Genomic DNA, 14,276 nt, shown 5'->3' on the forward strand with positions numbered 1-14,276 from the left:
TCTACATTCATTTTACACCTCCATACTCTTTGAACAAGTCTCATTCGGTCTGTGTCTTCATCTGTCTTTATCATTGTTTAATCCTTTGTTGTTTTATGCTTAAAATGACTGATTACTGAATTATTGGAAATAAACACTGGTAAATAATGAAGAGTTATTTACAGGCATGAGGGGTAAGGTGTGCTTTTGCCACAGGGAAACCTCTCAGGACTTCAGGGTTAATAGAGAGCAGATTCGGGTGAAGTACAGTTAAAATCATCTATTTCGTCTCACTGGTTCACTGAGAAAATCTATGAAATGATCAAACTATGCTCATATGTTCGTCTGATGTCTGTTTGTGATACATGTGAAGAAACTGAACTAAGTGAGATGTTCAACACAACAGCAACGACTTTTCATTTACATGATTTTAATCTAACCGTCTGAGCATTAGAGTCTCATTTTAGTAAAACAAAAGGCATGTCTTCTAAATATCAAAGGAATTATTCTCAGCTCCCTCAAATGTCTTTCTGCATGAAATGATGCATTTTAATAACCAGGTGTGGCGTCGATTGAAGCCGATAGACATCTGTTCTCCCAAAGATTTTGATCCTGATCTCCTTCTCATTATAACCAGAACCGTCTACTTTATTAGTCGTGTTTGCTGTAAGGCAAACGTAAGGTTAGGGATTTAAACAAACGTCTACCTCACCATTTTTGCGGACACGAACGAAAACTCGGATGTTTTTTTGTTTCATTTTCTTTTATCTGTGATTTTTTAAATACAAAGAACGATCCAACCCAGACAGGGACCAGAAATGTAAGTATGGGCTCTTTAGACCAATGGGCAACTACCTATAGCAACTACCCAGAACAAGCCAAACCCCATCAGAACACCTTAGCAACCGCATAGCAACTTCACAGCATCACTTTGGTTACTTATGTCACTTATGTGAAGAGCTGCACAGTATTAAAAGATGCGACATTCTTAGCTTATATTATAAATAAATGCTGGCGTTTTTAAAATACAATTGACTTATTATAACATTTTATTGATATTGATTATATATATTTACATGAATGTTTTAAAAATAAACAATATAATCGATATATTTAGAAATATTTAGATTATGATTTTAAGAAATAACTTTTTTAAAGCTTTTATTGTTGTAGTAGCCTACACATTGAAACATATCTGAGCATGTTTTTGCAAACCATTTGCGATATTTGAATAATTTCGATAAATCCTGCAGCCTACTTCAAGCACTAGCTTGTTTTATAGACAGCGGCCACATCATGACCTCTTCGCCATCATCTTCTTTCGGATTCTTATGCGAAAATACACCTTGTAAAATACTTAGGAATTCCTGCGAGATGGGGCTGAAACTTTTCACAAAAGAAATAATTAAATGGAGTGGACAAAGTGATTTTAAACAGCAGCGTGCATGACTAATGGTGGAAACATGTTAAAATCATTGCCGAAATGTCCTTGGGAAGACAAATGAATTTTCAGCAGAATAATTAACTTAATTAACAAATTTGCATGCATATTCATCAGGCCCATCCAAGTCTCTCCAGCTCAGTTTGATGAACGCGGCGGTGTAATAACAGCCTCATTTACATTCTGCCTTCCATTGGCATTTCTGCGGATTACGACGCCGCAGACCCGCATGTCTGCGCATATATCTCACGCAGCGTCGGCGCAGACTCCGAGAATTGATTGGCCGCGCAGGTACATGTAAGATCCGTGTCGCTTCTGTTTTAGTCCCGACTCTCTGTCCTTCATGATGGCTGTGGATGAATAGCTCCCTCACCCCCTCCCTCTCTGGTGGGCACGTCTTGGCATGGATCCCACCTCGTAACTCTCCAGAGCTGCCCGGCTGTTCAGCGTTCCCTCCTGTCCCTGCAGGGCAATCTTTAAAGGCAGTAAGGTGTGACGGTACCGACTGGCAGCTTGGCAGCGGTGCCCGAGGATATCGACGCTCTCCGTGTCGTGCGCGGAACAGGCGTCGCCGTCGTAATCGTCAAACTATCTATACGTTATTAGAAAGCGCGTGTGGGTGCGTGGATGGGCACTCTTATGTGTAAATGGGATTGTTTTTTTATGCATTTAGATGAGTCGCTGCTGTAAACCATATGCCCCTGTTGCCATTAGGCCATATAGAAGTTTGTTTGCCAAGCACAAAGAGGCCATTAAACATGCATACATAATGAGGCTGAATCATGTTTTTAGAACAAAGACTCTTTGCTCCTCGTGCACAGTTTTTATAAAGAGTCTGAGATATCTTTAAAAGTAGTTTAAGAGAGTGGTAGGTTGCCAGGGTGTTGCTATGGCGTGCGGTTGTCAGGTAGATTGCTCAACGGGTCAGATGGTTCGCATCTTTTTTCTTTGTCTTTGAGAATTCTGAATCCATCGTCAACCAATCAAAAGGTCTTGTATTAAAAAGTATCTCACCTTACAGGGATAGTTCACCCTAAAAATAACAATTATATCCGCATTTATTCACCCTCATGTCATTCAAACCAGTATGCAACAATTTCGACAGTATACATAAAGGACAATATTGTGTGAAATGTCTCAGTTTGGTGTTTTGTGTTCATACTGGAGTCAATGGTGTTACCAACGTTCTTCAAAATACCTTCTTTTGTACTCCGAAATGCAAAGAAACTCATGACGTGAGGTTGAAAAAATGAAGAAAGAATTTTCATTTTTGGGCGAACTATTCGCAATATCATTCATTTCTGTGGCTCAAACTAAATAGGAGCTATACATTCAACTTTAAAACTGAGGCAACACTATTTGAGATGTGTATGAAAGATTTGTTCAATGCGCAAAAGAACACGCCCGTCTCAACGAAAGCCAAATCAGGGCGAGAAAAGCAGGAAAATTAAACAAATGCACAATTTGACAGCAGCATCCCCTCCCACACAAGGAATTACACTTTTTAAATCCAATATGTTTCAGCGTATCTGCTGTAATTAGCACCTTGTTACTCTAAGCAAGACTGACAACAGAAAATCGGTTTCATATGTTAGTCCTGTGAAAATGTTTCGCTCACACCTCTCGGTCATGTATGTGTTCATATGCTGTTGTTTTATTGTTGTGGAACTGAATTTATTTGTGTCATATTGCACATACACACCATAATGTATGAAAATGCGTATGGTTTGCTTGTACACTTGATTTTGTTAAAGCAATTCTTCTTTTATTATTTACACACCTTCATGCTATTGTAAACATGTATGACTTTCTTTCATCTGCAGAAGGCAAATTACGATATTTCAAAGAATGTAGTTAACCCTACCAATATCGGACCCCAATGACTTCTATTGTGGGAACAAAACTAAATTTCTCAAAAAATGTTTTAATAATGAGAATCATATACAGGTTTTGAATGTCGTGAGTGAGATTTTTAAGTAAACTATTCCTTTAAAGGGACTGAATGAAAATTCTGTCATCTTTTACTTAACCTCTAGTTATTCCAAATCTGTATACAATTCCTTTTTTTCTGATGAAGACTGCTTGAAGAATGCTTGTAACCAGTTCTTGGCAAAAAAAGTACAATAGTAGTCAAAGGTGTTTGCTTTACATTCTTCAAAAAATATTATTTTGTGTTCATCAGAACAAAGAATTGTATCAAGTAATTTTTCTCTTAAAGATGAAGTTGAATCCCACAGAGAAACCTTTTTTGTCTAAATGGTTCCATAGAGAACCTTTAACATCTGAAGAACTTTTCTGTTTCGCAAAATGTTCTTTGCGCCTAAAAAGGTTCTTGAGATTATTAAAAGAGATGGTTCTTTAAATAACCTTTGACTCAATGGTTTTAGGTGGAACCAAATATGGTACTTCTATGGCATTGCTGTTAAGAACCTTTTAAGAACCCTTATTTTTAAGAGTTACAGCATTCGTTCAAATATCTTATACCGTGTTCATCAGAACAAATACATTTATAAAGATTTGGAACAACTTGAGGTTAAGTAAAAGATGACAGAATTTTCATTCTGTCCCTTTAAAGTAATAGTTTACTTAAAGTAAAGGAAGACAGAATTTAGATGTTTGGGTGAACTCAATTATATTTGGACGTCTTTTACCATTACGATGAATGAATGTTGGAATTCATTTATTAAAAATTGCAAATGACAGCCTCTTCCCCTGCTCAACCACGGCAACGTTGGCACGACATTGGATTGCGACCAGGTTTGTTGAATGGATAATACCAATCTGCCCAAATATTCAATGACCCAATGAAAACGCAGGTGTTTTTTAAGCGTTTCTAAAGTCATTTGCGGCACATACCAGTGGTCAAAGATACCCATCTACAAATGGAAATACGTCCAGTCTAAACATCCCTTTACTTTAAAAAAAGGCCTTTGAGTAAAAGGGCGTGTGGAGTTTTCAGGATTCTAACATCTACGGGGTGTGTGACAGTCGTGAGGTTTGATGGCACTATTGATGGGAAAGTTGTGAGGAAAGTCACAGAGCCACAGAGGAATTTGATTACCTTCATCCATTATCCGCACAGTGAGCGACGGAGAAACTCGCCATCTGTCATCCGTTTCATTAGCATCGTCAACACCTGCCCTGCCTGTTTACCACTTCTCTCTCTCTTTCATTTGCTCTCTCTCTCATCCAGATTTTTTTTAAACAAGCTTTTAATGAAATAATAAATGTTTTTCTCTGCTCCTGTAAATATAGTCTTATCCTGTTAAGTCGAGCATATGTGTTTCATATAAGCTCCGTTTCACAAGTTTACGAAAGTTGTGCAGAGAGGAAGTTTTATCTATCTATCTATCTATCTATCTATCTATCTATCTATCTATCTATCTATCTATCTATCTATCTATCTATCTATCTATCTATCTATCTATCTATCTATCTATCTATCTATCTATCTATCTATCTATCTATCTATCTATCTATCTATCTATCTATCTATCTATCTATCTATCTATCTATCTATCTATCTATCTATCTATCTATCTATCTATCTATCTATCTATCTATCTATCTATCTATCTATCTATCTATCTATCTATCTATCTATCTATCTATCTATCTATCTATCTATCTATCTATCTATCTATCTATCTATCTATCTATCTATCTATCTATCTATCTATCTATCTATCTATCTATCTATCTATCTATCTATCTATCTATCTATCTATCTATCTATCTATCTATCTATCTATCTATCTATCTATCTATCTATCTATCTATCTATCTATCTATCTATCTATCTATCTATCTATCTATCTATCTATCTATCTATCTATCTATCTATCTATCTATCTATCTATCTATCTATCTATCTATCTATCTATCTATCTATCTATCTATCTATCTATCTATCTATCTATCTATCTATCTATCTATCTATCTATCTATCTATCTATCATCTGTCGCTGTCCATCTAAAACCAAACTGTCACCCAGCAACTGACAAACATACATGACAGATTGCAGACCACCACACCTTGCCTTTTCAAAGTAAGGAAAAAAGAAGAAAGCAGTCCTTCTGGTTACCACGGCATTCTGCATTCCTCCTCCAACCCTCTCTCCAGAATCCCCAGGTGCTGCTGCGGGCCCCATTAGCGCCCGAGTCCCTGCCTCCAGCAGGCCATGCGTGTCCCCAATGACACTTTGTTGGATGAAAACCAAGTTTTTCCACCCTCTGCAGTCAGACAGCTCACTTCCAACCAATCACAGGACAGGTAGAGAAGGGGCGGAGCCCTGGTGAGTAAAGCCGTCCCAGTGGACAGGTGGAACAGATCAGAACAGCAGAGATGCGCGCTGTCGGATAAGAACATCACAAACATCAAGTCAGGTCACACGTCTATTTTCTTGTCTTTTTATTGAAAGAAATAGTGTCATTTACTTACTCTCATTCCAAATTTCTTTCTTTTCTTTTCTGTAAAAGATCACAGATGGCTTGAAGAATGTTCACGTTATTTTCTCTATACAATGAAAAGTATATGTTGCTGGGTTTAATACTCAGAGAACACATTTAATTTATGTGATTTATTTCTGTTGAATGTAGAAGAAATAAGGATTTTCACTCCTGTCACCCACTTTACTGTAATGCATTTTAAAACAGCAAATTACTTTGACTGAGTTGTTTCAACGGTTCACGGTTCAGCGACTGCCAGCACAAACACACAATAACACATCTGCTGTTGAAGCGACGGTATACCCGGGTCAAGTGCACCTCCACCTTGATGAAAAGAAAATTCTCACAGCCCTCAGGGCAAAGACTCCAGTCTTCTTGAATTGAGAAGTCACTGCTTATGTTTTGTTAATTGAGAGGTCATACGATAAATTCAAGATATTTCAGATTTGTTTTAATTTCATTCATTTTCACCGTTATACAACAATAAACACATAACTGCATATTTTAAATGAATCTCCTTAAAATGTTTTTTTTATTTTATGCATCCATCCATCTATCACCATCTTCTAAAACATTTTGCTTTAGTATCTCACACCAATAAAATGATGACAGCTGTCTTTTGGGACATGTCCCTGGGCATCTATCTATCTATCTCTGTCTTTTGGGACATTCAAAGCAACATTTGATCATTTGTAGTGCTGAGGATGGAGAAAAGTTTACACACTAACAGTTTAATGTTTATTCTCTAATAAACTTCACAGCCTGATTTATTTGGGATTTTGTTATCGGTCATAAAAGCAGCAGGTGTGTTTCTGTGAAATGGTAGAAGACATAAAAACAAAAAAAGTTTAGTTTGGATTATTTAGGATTGTTCTCTGTGCTTGGTAAAAATGAATTTCATTGACCTCCTGTGCTGTGAAAAGTGAATGGAAAAAGTATGAAATGGATATCAAGTTCTTGGAGATCTTTAATAGCTCACACGCAACTATTACAAATGATGTGTCATCACTTTTTACTAATGGAAGTTAAATATGTCTCTGATTAGTCTTTCTGGGGCACCAATAAACTTATGATTTATATAAATGATAGAAACTCCTGCATTTTTAATCAGCTAGATCATGTTCATTCCCCCAAAAATATTTAATATCATATGAATAAAAGTTCTGTCATGTTGGCACTGTAGGGCATATGAAAGCTATAATAGATCTACATATAGTTAAAAAACGGATCTAACGTGATGTGAAAGTTTAGGATATCACGTGAGATTATTATGCTACTAATAATGATTAGTAGTAATATAATTAAATTATTAAAGTAAAGAGACATGTAAAATAATGGCAATTTTGCTTTAAATGTATAACATTTAACCGGAACTTTTCACTCAGTTCCTGCATTTCTCAGATCACAAATTACATTTTAAAATACATTGTTTAACCTACACAACATCTAGTCACTTGCACGACATACGTAATTTGGAATGTGGTAATTTATGGCTGCATTGTTAAGTATCTGGAAGTATATAGGCAATCTACATTGATTCCGCACTGCCTACAGTCACTAAGCGCGTCTCAATTTGAAGGCTGTGCACTTTTAAGGCCACATTTGAAGGCTGCACTGCACGCAACCGTTACGTTTCAAGGTAAGAATAACCTACAGTGATAAGGTCTTTTGAGAAATAAACGTTTAATGTTTTTAGGTGAATAAAAGACGTCATCAAACGTATGCAGCCTTAGAATGCAACCTATGCACATTTTTAAGGATGATTTGAGAAATGCACCAAAGGCGACTGAGAAAAACTTTAAGAAAGTACTTGGCATTAACTTTTAACAGAATCCAAAAGAGTTTGAGTTGTTTTCTAAAGTCCGTGTTTATTTTCCATGTTAGCAGTTGCAGAGGATTTAGGCCTGTTGTCCCAAGCAACGGCACTGCCATATTGGAAAGGGCAAACCTGACACGGAAGTAAACGTGGGAGTTGCCATTTTCTTCCAGTAAAAAACTTAATAAAGTTTACATTCCTCCACCTATTTTAACAGTGTAGAATATATGGAGTTCCAAAATGTTCGCGCTAAAGATGATTTGTTGTCTAAAAAAACCTTGCAGCAGCTTTGGCCTCTCTAATATGGCGGCAACGTTGACGTCAGATTCAGTGGTTGCGGTCACTACGCAAAAATGGCTGTTAGCAGCTCTCACGGATTTCTTCTGCTACAGTGGACGTCAGCGTTGAGACGCGCGAGGTGGGTTGCAGGTGTGTCAGAGAATGCATTTATACATTCATTACATTTGTCAGTTGTTTGTCAATATATTTGAGTGTTATTTTAGCCTTTAAAACAATGCAACACATGGTTGACCAATACATCGTTTGTGTACTATGATGTTACAAAGCAAAATGTATAAAACAAACTGTTGATATTGTATTATGTTATATTATTAATATGCATAGGCGAAATTTGGAGGTGGACGGGTGGGACATGTCGGAATGTCTATTAACCGTGCAGGTAGCCCGTTTTTGTAAGCAGGGGCGTATAGAGCGTAAAGCATGTGTTACCTACTTCAGCTGTTTGCTTAACGTTTTCCCAATCACATATCAGATTAAGGCATTTTTTAAAAATAAAATGATGAAAATATTTGAAAATGATTGTTCAAGTCATAACATTTTGGCTTATTTGCACTTTGGTGCTATATATTCGTCCTTATGTTCTCGACATACGTTTGCTATCGTCTATTGCAAGATTAATTACACTTTGATACTTGATAGAAAACTCCAATAAATGGAAAAAGTCACAACTTTGTAGTTTCATGAGTTCAAAACAAAATGTAGAAAGTTTCTATATTTGTAGCCTATCTGGCAATGGCCGTAGTAATAAGTGAAAATAAGATTTGTTTAAAGACATAATTTTTTCCCTTGTTTCCCCTATATACTTGAATGTTTGTCCTTGATAGCAGGGGGTTCCCAAACATCTCAACCCTTGACACACCAACAGGTAATCTGTGTCAAACACCACATTTTTTTGTGGGGGAAAACACACATTCCTTTCAGTAATTTATATTTTATCAGCCATCCTTATAATAAAGCACAACATTCTTTAAATGAACAATTGATAAAAACAAGATATTGTTTAAAAACAAATGGAAGCAGATCTGAAATGTGATGTGAAACTTTTCAAAACAAAGTTACGCCACTGTGTATCGTATAGAATAGCATAAGAGAGATTTATCTTCATTGTTAGTTTTTTTTTGCAGTCACACCATAAGATAAATTAGCATATAAGTCTGTCAACTACCCACATACACATGCATTTTAGTTTGGTGTGGATTACAGATTTCACAAATATATGTACAGGTTTTTGAAAACCAGCAAGCATAGAGAATACGCATTTTAATTGGACTTAAGAATGTGTTATTGAAAAATTAAATGATTGTGACAACTTTGTCTTCCAATGCCTAAAGCAGACAAATAAACATCTCAGTGAGACACAGATCAGAATAATACTGCGCCATATCACAGCTGTTTAAATGTTTACTTCGTAAACTGGCATTACATTTGATAAAGATACAAACAAAAAATCATATAGATCAAGATTTTTTTTCCCATTTTACCTTTGCAGCCATATTAATGTAATTGCATAGCGTTGACTATTATGTAATTTTGGTTCTTTCTTCTCCTAATACACAGTCACACCTCCTGGAAGATAATTGCTGTCTGTCTCCTCACTCCAGACCTCTGACTGCTGAGTTCAGAAGTGTTTCCCTCTGCCCAGATCTCGTGCCAATCCGATGCCAATCTGCCATGCAAATGAGCTCCTGGCTTCTGCTATGGTGTCATTTCGTGGCAGCCTCGCACCCATGGCTCCCAGAATGCACTGCTTCCCACACTGCCTCTGCTCCTTAAAGCATCTAATTAAACAGCAGATCCCTCAGCCTCTCACACCATTCCACAAGAGAAATGATTATTAGGAATTTAATAGGGAGAGTTTCATGTCCCAGGCCATCTGTGTCCCGCGGAAGGCTGGAAATTTGGGCAGGGTTGAGGATATGAGACTAGAACTGTGCTCTCTCTCTCTCTCTCTCTCTCTCTCTCTCTTTCTCTCCCTCTCTCTCTGAGAATTATTATTCACTTTTGCAGCCAAAGTTTAAGGTGGTAAATCACCATTGTGGGGGCAGAACATTTTTCACTTTTAATCACCCAGATTATTTCTAACAGGCTATTTATTTAAAGCAATGCCAGACTCAGAGGAATGTGCCCTGCATTCAAGACACGGTTTGTCCATTTAAATAGCTACTATTTATCTGACCACGATTCCAATTTCTTTAAATTTATTATAATCAGTAAATTGGCAATTTATTAAACATACATTTTCCATGAATTTAACTAATTCATGTTTTATTTTAATACTTTTGCATAAAATACTATCCCTCTGTATTCACATTTACATTGCATTACATTCATGCATTTGGTGCAAATGTATGCATTTTTGCATTTGGACACTTTTATTAAAAGTGACTTACAGAGTAGCCTATTTGATTATTTTTATATTAATTTTGTGTATTCAACTTCTACCTTTACTCACACCTCAGTCAGTGCGGTGTACACTGTATGTTGTCAGCAAACAGTGTAATTTATTATAAATGATATTCATATTTACATACTCTTGACATATCGACAACTGTGCCACAGGGTGCAATTATGATCCACTCGTTAATTGTTTCACTTAAGTTCATTGTATGTGTTTATATGCATATATGCATGCACCGCATACATTATGAATAGCATTTTAATATGGGCTGCATACATCCATAGACAACAGATATGTATGTGAAAAAATCCCCCCACCCTCCCACTCTGCCACCCACACAGAAGATGCCATATGCTGTTCTACACTTTACTTCTGCAGACTAGAATAGGTGGGGGTGAAGGGGGGACACATTCATGGTTAACCTCTCAGTCAAAGGAGAGGAAATGCATGCCAACCATTCAGACCTTCACCCCCGAGACTGTTTGCCTGCAAACCCCTCACACACACACACTGCTGTCAGGGAGCAGCTGTCAGGGGCTGACTGAAGTACAGGATTAGTGTGAGAGGAAGGATGGTATGGTTGGCCTGCAGGTTTCCAGCTCTTGAGATTCACATGTCAAACAGTGTCTGTCTGAGGGACACAGAGACATTTTCACACTCCACAACAGAGCAGGACAAGATGATGATGATGATGATATAGAGCGGTTCAATTAAAATGGAATTTGTGTTTCTAACATAATTTAATATTTGAGGTTAAAGATTCCATATTTATGGAAGGACTGTGCATTTTTACATGAACATCAACCAAACACAGACAGTGGCTGAGTATATGTAGTCTATTCAAGTAGGGCTTTAGACACAGAATATATATATATATATTTCACATTTAGGAAAGTATCTAAAATGATTCTAAACAGTTGAAACTGAAATGGAAAAATATGTATTTTACTCAAGCACATCGTTTTGTTATAATGTAAAAATATTCATTGTAAAATCCTAAAGACGACGAAACGACGACGAAAATTAAGAAATAAATGACGAAAATGTTATTTTATCATTAAATAAATAATGAGTTAAATATTGCAGGGGTTTTTCTTTCTAAATCTTTTTTTCGTAGTTCATGTTCGGTGAAAATGTGTGTTTATTTCTGAACTGAGATGTTTTTTCAGACAGTTTGGCGCAGTGACATCTGACAGCCTCCAGATTACTGGCTTTAGTCCACCTCCGTTTCATAACTCACGAATTATATTCGTTTTATTTAAAAGAAGATGTTATTTAATCTATCTTAATCTATTTGTATTACTTTTATTATTGTTATTATTATTGTAATACAGAACCAGAGAGATCATTATTTGTGGTCCAAATTCCGTCCCTTCATTTTACAATGGCGCAATAAAGTTTGATGTCTTAAAATAATAGCGTGCCTTTGTCTCAATAATGAAAATATAAGAAATGGAATAACTATCTACACATAACAGAATTTTTTTTTTTAAATTTTAAGTAAGTGTAACACTAAATAGACTCGTTAAATGTTGTTTTTATTATTATAAGTATTATTATTTACAATAATAATAACGATCGGTAACCTATCACTATTTAAATTCCGTTACTGAGCCAACATTTACTATTAACATATTATAAACAAGTTTGTGAAAGGTCATAATAATTTCAACATGTTCGTACAGAAACCCCAGTGGAGCATTTATACCCAAGAAATATGAATAAACATAAGGTCAAATACAAACACTTGCCAATTGAATATTTATTATTTCAAGGGGTTTTTTCTCTAGTTGGAGTTCACAGCCGGGTCAAACCTGGTCCTCAGAAAACAGATCAAATAATTTTCAGAAGTGTAAGATCTGTTCGTGCCAAAGAGAATTTAACTCAGAAAGCATTTTTAGGTTGAACCAAATAAAAAAAATATAAATCCTTAGAATTATTATTTAGTGTTTTGTATTTAGAGTGTATCTAAAGATCTAGAATAACTTTATGACAGAATAAAGACCAAATGGAAGCCTTTTATTTAAAATTCTTCTAAACGTATTTTTTTAACTTTCTTTTTCTTTATTCTTTCCTAATAAATTTCAGATACATATGAACGTGTTGAAAATTAATCTTTGTCATATCTCATTTTATTAGGATTTGACTGGCACGAAATATCTGTCATTAAATGATCAAATAGCATAAACTTGTAACAATAATAATTTCGGTAATATATTATATGACTTGAAAGATTACGAAATTACTGACTTTTATAAACACTTCAGGAAAAACAAGACAGTATATGTTCACAGTAAATGTTTATTTCGATAAGATGGCCGCAATACAAACGAAGTGAGATCCTTAAAACCTCAACATTCGCATCATTCACATCAAGACCCGATGTGTCCCGTGAATTACAGCAAATATTTTCACAACAAAATCACAATATAGGATCTGTTCATTTTATGCGGACTGGGGAATTTCTATAATTTAAAGACACAAATGCCTATAACAAATAAGAAAACAAAATCACAGGATAAATCTATGTACACGTCTGCAAAACTGCCACGGATGTCACACTGTTGCATAGATCCATTATTGCTTTCATGAATCGAATGATTTTGAGCTCGAGAAGCGCATGATAATACAGTAACAAATCCATTTCCACTAGAGGGGACAAGCGTTAAAACGTGTGTTTGGGAGGCCCGTTTTAAATTGCATTTCTATCAATGGCTACAGGCCTACCACAGCCTGCGTCTGTGAACATGTTACCTCACCACATACACTACATCAACAAAACAATCTCAAATAAATAGAATTGATTTTACAATATTTTCATAAGATGACAGCAAGCTTGCCAAAACATTTAAATGCAAAAAAGCCCCCCTCGTCTCCAACGCGCACTAATGAAGTGACAGATTAGTGTAACTGGCATCCAACCCCTACGCTTGCTTTTAATTATGGAAACCCGTATTTAATTCGTCCTGGCTCTGATACGATTGGCTGCGGGGATGTAAGTCATAAGGGAAATGACCGTCTGGGGAAACGCGGTACATGGACCCCCGACCGGCCACGTTACAGTATCTCATTCCATAATGGCAGTTCTTACTGTACTCGACTTGGTCCTCGTGCTTTTTAAGCGAGAAGATCCCATTATAATTTATCGGGGGACTTATTTGGCCGTCGAAGTGGGGACTGTTGCCCTCCGGAGAGGCACTGTCGTAATAGGACTCGTAGGATGCGTAATAGTTGTATGGCCGGAACGGTTTGGCGCTGTCCCGGGTCCCAGAGCTGAGGCCGGTGGGCGTGCCCATCTCCGCGTTAGGATACGGGTACAGAGCATCATATTGAGGCCTGCCAGAGAATGACACTTCCCCGTTCTGATCTGTGAGGAAATTTCTGGCGTTAAGCTGCAGGCAGCCCGCTACCAAATTGGTGGTGGGCTGCGATAATCCCTTGCACAAGGTCTGCACGAAGGCGAGCAGGTCGGGTTTCTTGCCCGCGCTAAGAGTCTCAGACAGAGCCCAGATGTAATTTTTGGCCAGCCTCAAGGTCTCGATCTTGGAGAGTTTTTGCGTTTTGGAGTAGCAGGGCACGACCTTGCGCAGGCTCTCCAGCGCGTCGTTGAGCCCGTGCATGCGGCTGCGCTCCCGCGCGTTCGCTTCTTGGCGACGCACTTTCACGCGTTCGCCGCGTCCGTTGGGGAACTTCTTTTTACGCGGGCCTTTTTTATTGGGCAGACCGTTCTCGTCACGCTCGTCCTCCCTTTCCTCTTCCTCTCGGTCCGTGTCGTCGTCCTCGGCCTCCTTGTGCTCCGTGGACGAGTCGTGGACATCATCGTGACGGGGGAATCTGGCACCAAACTGAGATTCGCGCATCATGTCTGGATCTTCAAACGGTACGGTCAGCAT

The 14,276-nt window shown here is 37.3% G+C and overlaps 1 protein-coding gene across 1 annotated transcript; it reads right to left on the reverse strand.

Moving 5' to 3' along the window:
- Positions 1–13,319: 13,319 nt before the first annotated feature.
- neurod6b (neuronal differentiation 6b) lies at positions 13,320–14,276 on the reverse strand (the record flags this gene model as incomplete). The annotated part of the gene is made up of 1 exon (XM_079453620.1): positions 13,320–14,276. The coding sequence occupies one exon, from the start codon at positions 14,274–14,276 to the stop codon at positions 13,320–13,322; it is 957 nt and encodes a 318-aa protein (XP_079309746.1).

This window comes from Barbatula barbatula, assembly GCF_947034865.1.
Source record: "Barbatula barbatula genome assembly, chromosome: 3".
NCBI lineage: Eukaryota > Metazoa > Chordata > Actinopteri > Cypriniformes > Nemacheilidae > Barbatula > Barbatula barbatula.